General features: G+C 50.9%; 1 protein-coding gene across 1 annotated transcript; it reads left to right on the forward strand.

The window, feature by feature from the left end:
* Positions 1-9,385: 9,385 nt before the first annotated feature.
* On the forward strand, positions 9,386-14,415 carry OLFM2 (olfactomedin 2). Its single transcript, XM_014446450.2, has 5 exons — positions 9,386-9,533; positions 11,134-11,280; positions 11,508-11,727; positions 12,062-12,168; positions 13,295-14,415. The coding sequence occupies exons 1-5, from the start codon at positions 9,525-9,527 to the stop codon at positions 13,970-13,972; spliced, it is 1,161 nt and encodes a 386-aa protein (XP_014301936.1). The 5' UTR covers positions 9,386-9,524; the 3' UTR covers positions 13,973-14,415.
* Positions 14,416-18,216: the final 3,801 nt, after the last annotated feature.

Consider the following 18,216-nt stretch of genomic DNA (forward strand, 5'->3'; position numbering starts at 1 on the left):
TTTGAGAAGGATAGGTGTTAAATCTGCACTTTTATTTTTGGGGAGGTTTTGATGACTGTTCAAATTTCCTTACTTTTGATTGGTCTGTTTAGATGTCCCAGTTCTTCATGATTCAGTTTACGAAGGCTATTTTTCTAAAGACTTGCCCATTTCTTCTAGGCTATAGAGTTTGGTGCTGTACAACCTTTCATAGTATTCTTGCATAGTCCTTTGTATCTCTGGGGTGTCCATTGTAACTTCTCCTCTTTCATTTCTGAAAAAAATTTAAGTTTTTATTTTATTTTATTGAATTTATTGGGGGTGACATTGGTTAATACAATTATATAGATTTCAGGCCTACAGTTCTGTAATACATCATCTATATATTGTATTGTGTGTTCACCACCCAAATTCAATTCTCCTTCCATCCCAATTTATCCCCCCTTTACCCTCTCCTACCTTCGCTACCCCCCTTCTCTCTGGTGATCTTCATACTGTTGTCTGTGTCTATGATTTTTTTCTTTGCTTAATCCCTTCACCTTTTTTACCCTGCCTCAACCCCCCTCCCCTCTGAGAGCTGTCAGTCTGTTCTCTCTATCTATGAGTCTGTTTCTATTTTGTTTGTTCATTAGGTTCCACATACAAGTGAAATCATATGGCACTTGTCTTTCTCTGACAGGCTTATTTCACTTAGCATAATACCCGACAGGTCCCTCCATGCTGTCCCAAAAGGTCAGATTTCCTTCTTTACGGACAAGTAGTATTCCATTGTGTAAATGTATCATAGCCGCCCCCCTTTTTTTTTAAAATCCACTCATCTACTGGTGGGCACTTGGACTGCTTCCAAATCTTGGCTCATTTCTGAATTTACATTGAGTCTTCGTATTTGTAAATCCTTGCACAAGGCAAGTTCCTCCACCCCTTCCCTGGACTCCAGGGAAGGAAGTCAGTTGAACTCAGAGGCCTGTGTCTCTTCCTGCCTTTCCCGAGAAAGTCTATTTCATTGATTATTGGTCCACACCGGCACTGTGCTGGCAGAGACGAAGGCATGCTAGAACATAAGCACTGGCTTGGACTGGGGCTCAGCGGCGCTGGGGTGTTCTGCCAACACTTGGGTGGCTTTAGAGAGGGTTGCGCTGTGCTGCCAGCCTGGACAGCCTCTCAGGGCAAGATGGGTTAATTACACTGTGAGGGAATGAAAGGATGAATGAGTGAAGGAATGAATGAGTGAATGAATGAGTGAGTGAATGAGTGAGTGAATGAATGGACAGACTAGAGGTTTCTCCCAGCCACAGGCTCTCACAGGCAGAGCCCCAGCTGCTCAGGCTGAGGGAGGCCGCAGCTCTCCCTCTCGGCATGGATGAGCTGATATCTTCTTCAAGGCCTGTCAAGCTTATCACTCAGAGGATTTGCCCGACGCCTCGAGGTGTGACAGGGGCAGCCTGCGATTATCTCGAGCCCTCCAAAGGGACGTGGCCCCTGTCATAGCTCAGAAGTGGCAGGCAAGCGTGTCCCCGATCATTCGTTGCAGCCATCCTGCCACCCTTCTGAGGGAAGCCACGCTGCCTCCGAGCCCACTGGGCATCCGTCTGCAGCCCGATCTCGGAACATGCCTCCTCGGGAGAGACAGAAGGGGAAACGCACGGTAGATCCGCGGCGATGTTTGCTCTCTGTCCCACCGGCCGACTAGATCCAGTCATTCAAAACATTCATTGTGACAGGCCTGGGGGATCCGGTGATGAGCAAAGCACACAGAATTCCTCACACCCATGAGGTCCTAATGGCCACTGTGATCAGGCTTGCAGGAGGACAGGGGAGGTGAAGCATGGTGCTGCGGACTGGAGCCAGATGGCACAGGTTCGAATCCCAGGCCCACCACTTGCAGGCTGTGAGACTCTGGTCAAGAGACAATGAGCCCTCTTGCACCCAGTTGTTTTGCCTCTCAGAGAAGTGCCTGCCTCCGAGCACTGGGTGCGAATCAAATCCGTTAAAACATGCAAAGTACTTAGAACAAAGCTTAACATATAGTAAGAAATAGAAGGATTAGGGCGGTAGTTCCCAAGGTGGGGCACACGCCCACAGGGGGGCAATTTGATTTTTAAGGGGGGCAATTCAAGAATGAGTTATTAACAGTGATTTTTTTTGCATTTCTTAGGGTTCTAGGGGCCTCATATACAGTACATAAATATATTGTGACATTTAAGTTCTCTATTACATGTTTTGAAACTTTATTTGCTATTTTTTCATATCACTTCATATTATTATTTTTTTAAACAATTGCTTAGTGGTTTCTTCCTCAGTACTTCAACTGTCCTTTCGTTCTTTTATTTTTCTCTTTCATGGATGCCATGGTCTTTGGAAACTTGTTTAGACCAAGTTAATGGCCTTTTAGGCTTCCTCCACGTGAATAGGAGTTCACTTTTTGAGTAATAAGAATCACATGTCATGGAGGGGGGGCATCAGGATTTTAGAGATGCTTAGGTGGGGCATGGCCAGAAAAAGGTTGGGAGCCACTGGATTAGGGGGAAAAGCACAGGATGCCATGGGAGGCGGGTGACTGGAAAAGGTACAACAGAGGCTGCTTTTGGAAAAGACATTTATGCTTGAGCCCCAGGAATGGGGAAGAGGGCGCCCAGCCAGGAGATGGGGTGAGAGTGTTGATGGCAGAGGGTCCAGCCAGTGCAAAGGCCTGGAGGTGAGAAGAAGCATGGTGTGTTCCAGCAAGGGTCGGCAACGAGAAGATGGCACAGAGAGGGCGCGGCATTGCGAGCCTCGGTGATTGCTGGTGAAGATGAAGCAGGACTCGCCTCCGCCAAATGACATCAAGGCCATGTCCTAAGACAGGAAGGCGCCGGGCCGCGTGGGGACCAGACGCTGCAAGCGTCTCTGCCCATCTCCTGCGGGGCCCCTCTCTCGCTCACTCCTCAGCGCCATTGGACTCCCCGTGATTCCTCATCGCTCTGCAGCCTCAGCCCCAGCTCCACAGGACTTTCTTCAGTCCTTCCAGATCGTCTCCACTTAGTGACTCAAGCTCCAACCATTTTAACTTCAGGAAGTCAGAGTGTCATGAGGGTTAGAATCGATCATCAATAGCAGCAAACACTTCTGATGATTGTTCTCATTGCTCGTGCATTTAGTATGAACACATGCAAGCTTCCCAGCCACCCTGCGAGGTAGGCACAGCGATCACGTCCATTTCACAAATGAGGACGTGGCGGCACAGAGAGGTTCACTGAGTTGCCTGGGTCACACAGCAAGTGAGTGGCCGAGCCAGGACAGAAACCCAGGCAGCCGGACCCAGGACACGGTTCTTGACCGTGTGGCTCTCCTCTACCATGTGAGTGGGAATAAGAGACAGCAGAGGAAGGGGTCATTTCTATCGTAAGCGTGGTGTCTGGAAAGATGCTGGTGACATCACACAGACTCCTTTTTGGGAGGACCGTGGGAGAGATCCTTGCCTGTTCTTGGTACCAAAAATACTTGAGCTTTCTCCTGAGCATCTGGTGTACTTGGTTTCAGGACACTGGGAACCGCAGAAATGACCAGCTTTCCTTTTCTGAGTTGGCAGCTAAGGAGCTAGGAGCCAAATTTATGGCCCAAGCATATGCTGGCTGTTCGGGGTCTTAAGGGATCAGTTTTTCTTAGCCTCGCTTCTGGCTCCATGTCCCTGCTTTTCTCTGTCTTCCTTTTCTCCTTCGAAAAAAAAAAATCTTTGCAAGACCAATATGCATTCATTGTGGAAAACTCAGAAAATAAGATACCCTTGAAGATGGCAATAAAAATCCCCACTAATCCCCAAGTTGAATGTCTGCATGGTTTTCCCTCCTGTGAATGCACCTTAGGTTTTGAAATCAATACTCCTCTGATTGGACAACATGAGGGGGAAATTCCAGCTGTCCAGTTTTGCCCAGGACTTTAACGAGCATCCTTGTAGCAATTGTTCGTCCACATGATTCCCCTGGGCTGAATTCTTGGACTTGGATTGGCTGGGTCAGATGCAAATGCAGAAACCGGCGAGCTTTGGCTTGGGATTGGCAGACTGTCCTCCAGAATCACCTAATTCCCACTCCTCTGTTTAATTGGCGCGATCTGTGGTATTTTACATGTCCTTGTGAACCACTCGAGTCCTCTCTGGAACGAGGCAGGGTACAAATGCATGTATAAGCCCCAAGCCACTTCTGCTTCCTGATTAAATTGTCCAGCCTCAAATGCAATAATATCCTTGTCTTATTAAGAGCCAGCTGCTTGCTCTGTTCTTGTTGGCTAGTCCCCCGCAGCCAGTGCTGGCTGGCTGGCTGCCCCCAGGACCTTGGAGCAATCCCTCCGGCCCTGGACGACCCAGGAATTGTTTTTAAACCGAGGCGTGGGTGGTGGAGCTGGGCACTGAGACCCGGGTGTGACAGCAAGAAATTTTTTGTGAGAATTTCTCAGACTCAGCCAATCCTGAATCTGTTACAGAGACATCGGCTTAATTGGGGCAGCAGCCTCGGCGAAAGTATTTGAAAAACCCCAGCCAGAAAGACAATCTGAGGAGCGGCCACTGAGCACATAGCTTACCCTCTTAGAGGCCATTAGCAGGAATATTAAACTCTGGAACCAGCGTCTCAGCCAAGACAGCGGCTGGCTTCTGGGGAGCATTTGCCACATCTGAGGTGAGACAGGCCACCCCTGGGCTCCCACACCTGCTGTTACAGCATTTCCCACGGCACAGGCCATGCTCTGTCCCTCAGTCTGTGACCTCCAAGAGTTCATGACTTTGGTTCCAAGTTAAACCCAGCCTGGGAGAGCAGGCACTTGGACCCTCAAACATCAAGCCTTCCAGGACATCCCAGTGGCCCTGGGGACATGAACTTGCCTGTGTGGTATTTGATCTTGAACCTGACGAGGGGTGATGCTGAGAGTTGGCGGCCAAACCCCAGGCATTTAATTCCTCTGCTGCAGGGAGCACTCTGGCGAGGGTGTCCACGCAGACAATTATTTTAGGAAAGCCGCGGAGGCCTCGCCACTTAAATCCCGCTTCTCTTTTGCAATTCAGTATTTCAGTTGTTGAGGGAACGAGGATTGTTTGCTTCAAAGCTAGGGGATGTAGGGAGGAGAAGTTAATTAGGTTGAACTGGGCAGCTTGGTCTCTCTGCACAAGTGAGAATTTTGAGGGGGTTCCGTCCAAATTGCTTGGGGATCAGAGCCAGGGAACGTGGATGGGGAAGCTTGGACTCACGTTTGTTGCTGTGTGTGTTTGTGTTTTAAGAACTGAATTTGTTGTGAAAGGAGGCAAAGCTAGTTACGGTCTTCCAGAAACTCGGGGAAAGCTTTCTTGACTCACCCTTCTTGTGTTGGGTTGGGTCCCTCAGGAGCAGAGGTGGAGAAGAGTTGAGTACAAGTATTCCCCTGGGAGGTGATCCCAAGGGGAACCAGTGGGGGGAGTGAGGAGAAGGGAAGGAAACCCATGCAGGGTGAGCTGGTGAGCAGCGAGCTGCTGTGGGCACCTGGAGTACAGGTCCTAATGGGCTCCCCCGGGAAACTTCGTGCTGTGCACACCTCAGAGTTCTCCTATCAGGGAGGCGAGAGGGAGGTATTTATCACTAACTCCTACGAGGCATGGATGGGCCTGCGGGCGGGCGGGAGAAGGCTGCCCACTGCAAAGGCAGAGCGGGCTGGGACCACCCTTGGTGTTGGTGATCCGGGCGCTGCTGCCGCAAGACTGCAGAGGCAGGAGTGTTGGCTCCCCCTGAACCAGACCTGCGTGCAGGGGCATCTGGGAAGGTGAGTGACTTCATTCCTCCATGGGGAAGACATGGGCTCGTAAAGAGGGGTTCCGCCAACTTCAGAAGGTTGTACATAGGCACAAACAATGACGAATTACAGTGGTTTCTTACAAATTAGTGAGGAGTCAAGCTCGTCTGTACAATTATATCACTCACATTCTAATACGCTTTTCAAAAAAAGACTTTATTGAGTGGGAGAGAAAAAGGTGGGCGTATAATAGCTGGAGACTCCAGGATTGTGCATAACACAGCCTGGCTTCTGCTGGGCGCTCAGTTAGTTAATGGCTTGCAAATGATCAGTTATTATAGGGCTTTGTTTCTCTGTAAAACACTTGGGCTTTTATCAGAATTTCTTCAGTGCCCGTAGGAATACATCCTGGATGGGACCAGCGTCTTTCACTTCCCACCTCTGTGTTCACCACCTGTCATCTCTCCACCCCTACACTCACCACGCATCTCTTCCCTGGACGTGCAGTCACCTTTACCCTGGTCTCCTGCCCTCATCCTGCTCCCTAACCCCCACAGTCTGTTCCCCCTACAGCAGCCAGGGGGAGCCTGTGAGCACCTGACTCGGGTCATGTCTATCCTCGTTTAGAACCCTCTATGACTCCCACCTCACTCAGAGCAAACATTTAATCTTCCTCACTGCCTGCAGGCCCGAACATGCGGCCCTGTCCCCTCCCTGCTCTCCTCTCCCTCCTCCCTGCCCCTGTACCACTACTTACCCCTTTGCTCCAGTCACACCAGCCCCTTCCCATGTTTCCTAATCACGCCAGGCAGGGTCTTGCCTCAGGGCCTTTGCACCTTCTGTTCTCTCTGCATGAAACATCCTTCCCAGGTAGCCACCTGGCCTCTCCCTCTCCTCCTCCAGGTCTTGACTCAAATGCATCTTCTCATGGAGGCTTTCCCAGGACACCCTAAAATTGCAATCCAACCCACCTGTAGCCCTGTGGCCCATCATTTCTTCCCTGCATTACTTCTCTCTATGGCACTCATCACCCTTTAAATACTGGACGTTTACTTAATGGTTTATTTCTTTACTAGAGGCCCGGTGCATGGATTCATGCACCGGTGAGGTCCCTTGGCCTGGCCTGTGGGGATCGGGCCGAAACTGGCTCTCTGACATCCCCCGAGGGGTTCCGGATTGCAAAAGGGCGGTTTTCGGGTGACACACCTTGGAATCGGGCTCCCTCCTCTCTGGTTCCGGGTGCGTCACCGGAGAACCACAGCTGCCAAATCACGGCAGCTTGGCAGATCCTGCATTGAGCATCTGCCCCCTGGTGGTCAGTGTGCATCATAGCTACCGGTCGGACAGTTGGAAGGCTGCTTAGGCTTTTATATATATAGATTTCTGTTTCTCTAATGTGTACTCCTAGAGGAGCTTTTGTATTTGTGTGTTTTGTTCACTCTGTGATTTCAGGATCCAGAACAGAGCTGGACACACAGTAGGCACTTAACAAATACTTGTTGAACAAAATGAGGCCATCGTGCCCTGATAAAAAACAAAAGGACTGGGACTTGTGACTAACTCCAGAAGCTCCAGGGGGCCTGATCTGGAGGCCCAGCATGTTCCAGCCAGGGGCAGTCACTGCTTTCTCCAATTTCATTTTAGTTTTCAATTACAGTTGATATTCAATATTATTTTACATTAGTTTCAGGGGTATAGCACAGTGGTTAGACATTTATATAATTTAAGAAGTGATCCCCCTGATAATCCAGATATCCACCTGATCCCATACATAGTTATTACAATGTTATTGACTATATTTCCTATGCTGTATTTTACATCCCTGTGACTGTTTGTAACTACCTATTTGTACTTCTTAATCCCTTCACCTTTTCCACCCAGCCCTCCCAACACCCCTCCCATCTGGCAATGTCGTTTGTTTTCTGCACCTGAGTCTGTTGCTGTTTTGTTTGTTCTTTACATTCCACATATAAGTGAAATCATGTGGTATTTGTCTTTCTCTGTCTGACTCATTTCATGTAGCATAATTCCCTCTAGGACTATCCATGTTGTTGCAAATGATTTCATTCTTTTTTTATGACTGAGTAATAGTCCATTGTATATATGTACTGCATCTCTTTTATCCAGTTGTCTACTGATGGCAGTCAGGTTGCTTTCATATCTTGGCTATTGTAAATAACATTGCAATGAACATAAGGGTGCATATATCTTTTTGAATTCGTGTTTTGGGTTTCTTCAGATATATTCCCAGATGTGGAATTGCTGGGTTGTAAGGTAGTTCCATTTTTAATTTTTTGAGGCTCCTCCATACTATTTTCCACAGTGGCTGCACCAATTTGCATTTCTACCAACAGGGCATGAGGGTTCCTTTTTCTCCACATCTTCACCACACTGTTGTTTGTTGAATTTATTGATGATAGCCATTCTGAAAGGTGTGAGGTGATATCTCATTGTGGTCTTTTTTTTTATTGTGATGTGGAGCATCCTTTAAAATTTGTTTTTTATTGATTGATTTGAGAGAGAGAAAGGAAGGAAGAGGGAGAGAGAACATCGATTTGCTGTTTCACTTATTTATGCATTCATTGGTTGTTTCTTGTATGTGCCCTGACCAGGGATCGAACTTGCAACTTTGGCGTATCAGGACAATACCCGAATCAGTAATCAACTGAGCTACCTGGCCATGGAGCATCTTGTCATGTCTATTGGCCATGTGTATGTCCTCTTTGGAGAACTGTCTACTCAGATCCACTGCCCATTTTTTAATTGGATTTTTTTTTTGGTGTTGAGTTGTATGAATTCTTTATAAATGTTGGATATTAACCCCGTATCGGATAGATCGTCAAATATCTTCTTCCATTCAGTAGGTTGTGTTTTGTTTTGTTGATGGTTTCCTTTGCTGTGTAAAACTTATTAGTTTGATATAGCCTGATATTTTTCTTTCATTTTCCTTGCCGGAGGTAAATCAGAAAACAATATTGCTAAAAGAAATGTCAGAGTTTTGGCAGTCAGTGTTTTTTGAACAATGCACAGACTTACCTGACCACAGAGGAGCCTTTTTCCAGCTCACCTGGTAAGATCACCAGCATTCCAAGGATCATGGCTTGCAAACACAGCCATGATAGATCCCGGAATTATCTGAGCTATATCAACTAACTTGAAGTTTTATTGGGAGGAGTCTTAAGGTGATGGCTTCTATTCAAGGGCCCCGAAGTCTCCCTGAGGATTGTCACCCTGTGGCCATTTCCAGGAGCAGGGGCAGATATGGGGAGGGGACAACAGTAGGGTTGTGCTTAGTGGTCTCTGAGGTGTATCCGGAGCTTATGTGTCTCCGGGCTGAGGAAGCAGAAAGGGAGTCCAGGGTTGGGTGTACGAGCAGCCCTATTTCTAATAGTGGTTATGGAGGCAATGTTGTGTGTTCGCAAATGTGTGCGAGTGATTAAATTCCTGCCTGTGGAAGGGCTCAGATCCCACAATTTTTTGCTGTGTCCTTTTACTCTTCGTACCTCAACCTTGTCATCTGTAATGTGGGGTCCCATGCATCAGTCACTCTGCACATTCCAGGGATCCAGTAAAAGGCATCCATTGTTTCTCCAGTTCCCCTTTCTCCTCCAGAGAGGGCTGGGTGCGTCCCCCACTGGCTTCCTGCTCCCTAATCCGTGACTTCCCCACAGACCCTCTTCCAAAGCCCAGAAGAAGGCTGGCAGCTGTATACCTCGGCCCAGGCCCCTGATGGGAAATGCATCTGCACGGCCGTGATCCCCGCACAGAGCACCTGCGCCCGGGATGGCAGGAGTCGGGAGCTGCGGCAGCTGATGGAGAAGGTGAGAACCTTCTGGTTTCTTTGGGGAATTTGGAGAAGTCTCCCAATTCTCATCTTGCCCTCCGCCCCTGTCCAGGTCAGCCAGGGCCATGTCTAGCCACGCAGGTCATTCGGAGCCGGCAGACAACCGGCCTCCCCTCCAGATGGGCATTTTAGTTAGTATCTGTTCAGTGATTCTTTGGCGGAGAAGCTGAGCTCTGTGTGGGCTCCAGGAGGAAAGAGGACCCCAGTGGCAGCATCTGTCTCCTGCATGTGTGAGCTCCACCCTCACTGTGCACGCTCCACTCAACCCTTTAGTTTGTCGTACTCACCTGCTAAGAAGGTGTTTTGTGTCCCTTGAGGAGGGGTCTCACCCTCTATCCCAAGAGGCTCGTATAAAGATTCCTTCCCCTTCTGATCATGGCCAATGGAAAATGGTCCCATTCAATACATCCCTTTGTAGACTTGGTGCCCTTTATACACTGCTTGCTGCCCTTGCCACTGTCCAGCTGCCTGCCCATTCGACAGTTCTAATGTTGGTGTTGAAAGGGCCCAGCTACCTCCCACCATCACCCTATAATGGAGGAAGCTGAGGCGTGGCAGAGAACGGAAGAGACCCTTATCATCACAACAGTCTCCCACCTATTAACTCTGCAGGATCCTCCCTACCCACCACACCAGAATTGCTTTCCCCAACAGTTTGGGACATCGCATGACTGTTTACAATGGCTGTATCATGTTCTGCGGTGGCCAGGGTGGGTATCAGGCTGTTGAGAACTTCCAATGTCATGTGGAAAGTCTGTGTATTTCAACAACTTGCCTTTGAGTTCACCTTAGCCAGGTGGGGCTCACCTTGGCTATGTACAGCTCACCTGACCCAGGTGGAGGTGGGAGCTAGAGGGCCTTCAGTCTGGGTTAGGGCTAGGGAATCTCAATTTAGTCATTTAGCCAAAGAGTATTTATTAAGAATCTGCTTAGGACCCATGCTGGGCACTAGAGCTTTGGCTGTGGACATGCTAGATACCGGGTCTGCCTCTGAGGATCCCATCTGAAGGTAACAGGTGAATAAGCCCGTTTCAGATAACAGTCATAGTTGGGAAGATAATAACTGGGTGAGGGGAGAGTGGGTATCTACTTGAGATGGTGATCAGAGAAGGCTACTCTGAGGAGGTGATGCTGGAGTTGAGACCTGAATGAGGAGGAGCCAGCTGTGGGAAGACGACGGGAACAGTGCTCCAGGTAGAGGGATCAGCGAGTGCAAAGACCCCGAGGAGGAAAGGAACTTAGAATCTGTGAGAGTGAAAGGGGCTGGTGGTTGGAGGGACGCACATGGAGAGAGGCAGGCAAGGGGGCAGAACCAGCCCGCAGAGTCTACAGAGGAAGGGAGATCCAGTCTTCCTTCTGGAAAACTCCCTCTAGCTGTTCTATGGAGAACTGATTATTGGGGGCTAGGGTGGGAGCAGGAGGCCAGGGAGGAGAGGAGAGAGGTGAAAAGCGATGGTGGCCATTCCAGGCGGAGCCGATGGATGGGCTTGCCGTTGGGAGGCTGTTGGTAAGATCAGGGGAGGAGAAGGTTGGCTGGGGGCAGGAGTCTGGCTGTCTCTAACCCTCCCAGTTCCTAGGTCCAGAATGTCTCCCAGTCCATGGAGGTCCTTGAGTTGCGGACGTACCGTGACCTCCAGTACGTGCGCAGCATGGAGACCCTCATGCGGAGCCTGGATGCTCGGCTCCGGGCAGCTGATGGGTCCCTCTCTGCCAAGAGCTTCCAGGTGGGTCCTTTGGGGTCAGGTCAGAGGTCAAAGGAAGAATTGGGAATGTTGCCCATTTTTCTGAGTGTAAGATTGCATCTGGGAAGATTGAGGGTTGGCTGGAATCTAGGGTCCAGTATGGGCCAAATGTCAAAGACAGGGGGTGAGGCTGTGGGTCAAAGGTTGGGGTCATGTCTGGGTTAAAGGTCAGGGGTAGGGATCAGCGACAGTTTGGTCTTGGTGAGCAGGAACTGAAGGACAGGATGACGGAGCTGTTGCCCCTGAGCTCGGTCCTGGAGCAGTATAAGGCAGACACGCGGACTATCGTGCGCCTGCGGGAAGAGGTGAGGAATCTGTCCGGCAGTCTCGCCGCCATCCAGGAGGAGATGGGTGCTTACGGGTACGAGGACCTACAGCAGCGGGTGATGGCTCTGGAGGCCCGGCTCCATGCCTGCGCCCAGAAGCTGGGTATGCTTTGACCCTTGACTTTGACCCCTTACCTCCATGTTCAATCCCAGTACCACCTGTGTATGCAGAAGCCAAACAATGTTGACCTCTAACATCTAAACTTTGACCTTTGATCTCCCTTCCCCAGGCCACAAATAGACCCCAAAGCTGAAAATGACCCTGACCTTTGACTTCTAGCCCCTCACCCCCAACTTAACTCCATCTTGGAGCCAGATCTCTGGATCCATTCTCACCCCTGGTCCCACCTCTTCCCAGTCCCACTTCATCCTGGCTCTACCTCCCTTGGGCTCTTTCCACCCCTGACTCCCTTATTCCCCCTGTTCCTGCCTCTCAGGCTGTGGGAAGCTGACTGGGGTCAGTAACCCCATCACCATTCGAGCCATGGGGTCCCGCTTCGGCTCCTGGATGACCGACACGATGGCCCCCAGTGCGGACAGCCGGGTGAGTAACTGTGCCCACCGCAGGGGTTGGAACCTGGGAGGGACAGCCTGTGGTTGCCCATAAGTGCCTGGTGATTTCACACCAATGATTCTCTTGTAGCCCAAAGTGTCTTTGGATCTTCAGAGCCCTTGGACCTCCCCTTGACTGGTGACTACCAAATGATCAAGGACCTTCCAGCCCTATGAATCCCCAAGTCTGTTGACCTCTGATGACTGAATAGAGACTAATGGTTACTGGTACTACTGACCAGCTCCCAATGACCACTGACCTTTAAGTAACTATCTAGTAACCTGTGCCTTCACAATGACTAGAGCTCCCTCCAACCCTCCACTCAGCACCACTCAGTGACCTTTGGATTTCCAGTGGCCTCTGAGTCCACAATTGTCAATCACCTCTGATCTAGAGGGACCATTCATTAACTGCCCAGTGACTAGTGACTGATATACTAGTGACTGATATCCTTGCCATGAAAATTGGCCTCCCAGGGATTATGGTGGTTCAACCACGTGGTTAAGAGCTTGGGTTTGGGAATCAGACTTGGATTTGCATTTCAGTTCCACCAATTCTTAGCTGACCAGGGTTCCTTCATGTCTTGGATACTCAGTCTCCTTATCTTCAAAAGGGTCATGATGATGTTGGCATTGAAGTTTTTAAGATGCGTAGCCCAGTAACCAGCCCTAGTAAGGGCTCTAGGGCTAATGAATATGCTGATGAGTGACGATGATGATGATGAAGGTGCTGATCACAGGCCTGGTCATCTCATGGTTGCAGGGGTTACCATGGGCAAGGAATTCAAGTGACCTCTCATCAGCCAATGGCTGTCCAATGACCACTAACCACCCAATAGACAATGACCAGTAAATTTCCAGGTCCAGTGAGTCCCTAGAGACTGAAATCTCCCCTGATCCTTAGGGATCAAGCCCTGTCCACTTAGTGTGTGTTTTAAGACCAATGGCACTCCCTGATCTAATGATCCCAATCACTGTGACTATGATAGGTCATGAATGATCACTAATGACCATTTAGTGACTGTTGATTCCTAATGACCATGGTTGATTCCTGAGTGATTGCTGCAGACTTTGGGTCATTGGCAGTGGTCCCCCAGTGACCAGTGGCTCTCTCATAGGTCTGGTACATGGACGGCTATTACAAGGGCCGGCGCGTTCTGGAGTTCCGCACTCTGGGAGACTTCATCAAAGGCCAGAACTTTATCCAGCATCTGCTGCCCCAGCCCTGGGCAGGCACGGGCCATGTGGTATACAATGGCTCCTTGTTCTACAACAAGTACCAGAGCAACGTGGTAGTCAAGTACCACTTCCGCTCACGCTCCGTGCTGGTGCAGAGGAGCCTTCCGGGGGCTGGTTACAACAACACCTTCCCCTACTCTTGGGGTGGCTTCTCTGACATGGACTTCATGGTAGATGAGAGCGGGCTCTGGGCCGTGTACACCACTAACCAGAATGCAGGCAACATTGTGGTCAGCCGGCTAGACCCGCACACCCTTGAGGTCATGCGATCCTGGGACACTGGCTACCCCAAGCGCAGCGCTGGTGAGGCCTTCATGATCTGTGGCGTGCTCTACGTGACCAACTCCCACCTGGCCGGGGCCAAGGTCTATTTTGCTTACTTCACCAACACGTCCAGCTACGAGTACACAGACGTGCCCTTCCACAATCAGTACTCCCACATCTCCATGCTGGATTACAATCCCCGGGAGCGAGCCCTCTATACCTGGAACAACGGCCACCAGGTGCTCTACAATGTCACCCTCTTCCACGTCATCAGCACTGCTGGGGACCCCTAGAGGCCCACCAGGGGCCCTTTCTACTCCGCCTGTGTCCCTTCAAGTTGATCTGTCTCTGTCCTGCCCCACCTCCCCTCCTGTCCTTTTTTTCTCTCTCACTGCCTTTCGCCCAGCTTTCATTCTCTGCCTCTGTATTTCTATTGGTGCATTTTCTCAATGTCTCTTCTCCTTTATTGATCTGATTTTGATACTCCAGTTCTTTGTCATCCTGCCTCTTTATTGATGTCCCTCTTTCTTTTTATTGATCTGACTCTGCAGATCATTCCCTGTCTCTGCCTGTCTCTCTTCCCTCCCCTCTCTGCTTCCCTCCCACCCATTCCCTTCTCCCTCTCTCTGAACCTCTCCTCTTCCCCGCCAAGGAGTTGAGTGCATGGATCTGTTTATTTTTATTTTTATTTACGCCTTTACTTTCTGGGTTGCCGGAATAAACGGAACCTTTGACATTTGATGCGTTGGTTGTTCTGTGTCCAGGAGGGGTGGAGGAGGCAGTGGTGCAGGGTAAGTCTGAGCATGGAGACCCATCCCCGCTGGGCCCCGTCCCATGCAGCAAGTTTTGTGAACCAGGGCAGGGAAGCCCAGCCTGGGGGCGGAGGGGGGGGCACGGGGGCGGCCAAGCCCTTTGGGGAAATAGGCAAAGTTGTTTCAATGGAAAACAATTTGTTGAAAAGCAATTTGACCCAAACACCTGAGAATTCTGTCGCAGCAATGAAAACTGGCCTCACATGAATATTCTCCATCGTTTTCTCACTCACTGATCAGTCTGGTGCATTGCTGAGCCCTCTGGCAACTTTTTAAATGGGGTTTTAACCATTTGGCTGCTTCTAGAATTTGGGTATGAGTGGGTGGGACACAGTTTTCCTTTTTCTTCTCTCTTTGCTTTGTAATTTCAAAATCATTTTATAGGAGTTGCACCTGTTCTGAGTTAATAGCAAAAGGTTAGAAACAGCCTGAAGGCGCACTGGGTGCCTTCAGTTGAACACTCCCACACCTGGACCCCATTTACCTGGAAGGGGCTTGGGCAGGCGTGGGCCTGACATCGAGGACCCAACGTGGAGACTGCAACTCCTGCAGGAGAAGGACAGGAAAAGCTAGGAGACAGGAAGGGGTGTGAGAGGGCGTCAGGCAGAGATGGGGGCAGCCGTGGAGTCATGGAAGGGAAGAGCAGATGAAGGCTTTATTTCTGCCAGGTCCCCGGTGGCCTGGATGAGACAGCAAGGGGAGTGGGAGAGGGACCTCTGGGCCGGTGGCCAGGAACAAAGGTAGGACTGTCCACCACAATATATGGTCCCCACTGAATCCTGAGCAGAAACTGTGCAAAGAACCCCACTGGCCCAGACCCCACCCCCACCCGCTGAGGCCAGAGGCTGTGAAACCTGGTCCTCTGGGTGGAAACCCCGTCCCCCAGCTGCTCAGCTCTAATTAATGGCCTCCTTGATTAAATCATCTCCGCTCCACGCTGGCATCTCCGGGAACTCGGGACACCGGGGCCATATTGTGAAGGGAACCAATGAATAATAAATGTGACTGCCTAATGCATTCATTTAAAACCAATTTTTAAAGAAATGTTCAAGAGGAGCAATTAATTTCCATTTAAATTAACAAGTTTGACAGGAAAAGAATCGATCCCTGGATAGACATGTTGAAAGGCACTTTGCTCTGAACCTGCTTAGAAGACAGGCCCCGGGCTGGGGCACTCAAAACATCTGCCCGCCACCCTCCGACTGCGTTTATTCGGAGGAAATCTCCAAGGTGAGCAGGGCGGTGGGGTGGGGAGTTAGGGCGTTGTTCTCCTATAGCGAATTTTCCCAACATAAGGGGAGGGACTGCGACTGCCGAGTTCGACAATCTTTGTCCAAAATATACACAGACTTGGAGACTCGCATGAGAAAAGGCGTAGGTGTGTGTGTGTCTGTCACATCTGCACGCCAGTCCTCAAATGGATGCCACAGGCACCTGGCATCATACCCCCCCGCCCCCGCCCCGCACAGGCAGGCCTAGCACCCCTTATATTGGATATACTTACATGGATATACAGTTGACCCTTCAACAACACGGGTCTGAACTGTGCAGGTCCACTTATATGCAGATTCCCCCCTCCCCCAATACAGCAAATGTATTTTCTCTTCCTTAGAATTTTTTTTTTTTCAAACTATAAGAGAAAGTTTACTTACAAAGTTACAGAGATAGTAGAAGTGAGTCTGCTGGGTTGCGCAGGCTCAGGAGCAAGCAAGTTACAGAAGCAAAAGGACCCTTGGAGCTTAGGAGAGAAGGGCAGAGGTCATGCGCCTAGGGCAGTGGTCGGCAAACTGCGGCTCTCTGGCCCCTTGAGTGTGGCTCTTCCACAAAATACCAACTTCTGCTCATGGGCCAGGAAGTTTCAGTCGCACTGTATGTGCGCGCCCGCACGTAGTATTTTGTGGAAGAGCCACACTCAAGGGGCCAAAGAGCTGCATGTGGCTCGAGCCGCAGTTTGCCGACCACTGGCCTAGGGAAGAGGGAGAAGGGTGTGCTGAGGGAGAGCACTTTTCCTTTTCTCCAGCTTACTGCAAGAATACAGTACATAACACATATAGCTTAGGAAATACGTGTGAATTGACTGTTTATATCATCCACAGGGCTTCCAGTTAACAGGCTATTAGTTAAGTTTTGGGGGATTGACTGCACGAGGGTCAGTGCCCCTAACAGCCGTGTTGTTCCAGGGTCAACAGTATGTCCACCAAAGGGTAGGCAGGAATAACTCACCCACCCCCTCCCCAGGCCAGGATCATGTCATCTGGTTTTGGCCACCCTCTCTGCTGACTGACCTCCCCTCCTGGGTGTGCACCGGCTCCATTGGGAAAGCACGGTTGCAGTACCAGCGTTTCCCTGAGTCGAGGGGACCCGAACTGGCCCTGCCCGGTGGCCACAGAAGCCTGGGCTGGTGCACAGGGCAGAGGAGTGAGCACCAGTCCCCTGGGACGAAGCTCAGCTGGGAGGGAAGGCTACTCGGTTGTCACCATCCTGAAGGCCGGGATTTCTGACCTCGCTTCTGGGCTGGAGGGGGATGTGGAGCAGGAAAGGAAAGCCACAGCCACTGAACCGTGAATCAGCCTGACACTGAGTGGGCTCTGGGGACCTGTTTATCTAACAGTGACGTTCTTTTGTGTTTGGGTCTCGGCTGCTGCTCAGCTAGACAAAGGAAGGGGGGGGGCCCACAAAGGCAGGGAGGGGGTCACACCCAGACTGGGAGGTGGGGAGATGGGATGGGTGTTACTCCCAGGGTCACAATGGATGCATACCTAGAGACAACTAGGGACACACGGCCACATGCACTCGTGAGAGACACGGATGCCCAAAGTGACGGAGTGCCACGAAGACCAGGACAGAAAACCACACCCCTCTCCCTGGCAGCGTCTTGGCCACCTGGGAGCCCGGGGACACCTTCTCTGGGCCTTTGGTGTTGAAAGTGCCCATTCTCCAGAGGCCCTTCGCCTTAAACCAGAACCCCGACACCCTCCTGCCCCACAAGCACTCATTTCTGGTCCTTCCCAGAGGCACCACTGGGCCAGGAGCGGTGTGATCGCTCCCCTGACCACACAGAACTGTTGACACAAACAGTGGGGCTGCTCGCCTGCCTGCCTGTGGCCCCCAAAGGCGATGAAGATTCTGCCAGGAGGTGCAGCCAATAGCCGACTCCCCAGCCCACTAGCGCTGAAATTCATTAAGCCGTCCTAATGACAAATGCTCCAGCAGGCGCAGGCGGAGAGCGAGTGCTCCAGAAACCTGCCAGATTGGAGTCCGCCCAGGTGACTGTTTGAGACTCAGCCCTGGGTTCCTGCCTCCCTTGGGGTCAAGCCAGTCAAGGCTCTATTTTGCTCCGGTTCCCAACCCCTGGCAGTCTGCTATCCCCGATGCAGGCTAGTCCCCATTAAGGGGTCAGCAGAGTGGGCATAACCACCTAACAGGCCCATAACTCCCAAAATGAACTCGAGTCCCCAGCCCAGGCCCTGGCACAGGGGCAGCTGTGAGGAAGGGATGAAGAGCAGGTATGCCACACCCACAGCCCCCGCCCCAAGAGGGAGAGCCCACCACCTCCCCCATCAGCCACAGGGATCCCCTCTGCTCTGACAGCCTCCTCGCCCGCCCCGTTCCAGCACAAGGCCTCCCGGCATCTGCAGAGGCGGCAGGACCCAGACACAACCTGCCAGAAGAGCTTGTGGTGCAACAGGGAAGCATCAGGGTGCGGGCATCACTCACTCTAACTG

The sequence above is a fragment of the Myotis lucifugus genome, unplaced genomic scaffold, assembly GCF_000147115.1.
Source record: "Myotis lucifugus unplaced genomic scaffold, Myoluc2.0 scaffold_539, whole genome shotgun sequence".
NCBI classification, from domain to species: Eukaryota; Metazoa; Chordata; class Mammalia; order Chiroptera; family Vespertilionidae; genus Myotis; species Myotis lucifugus.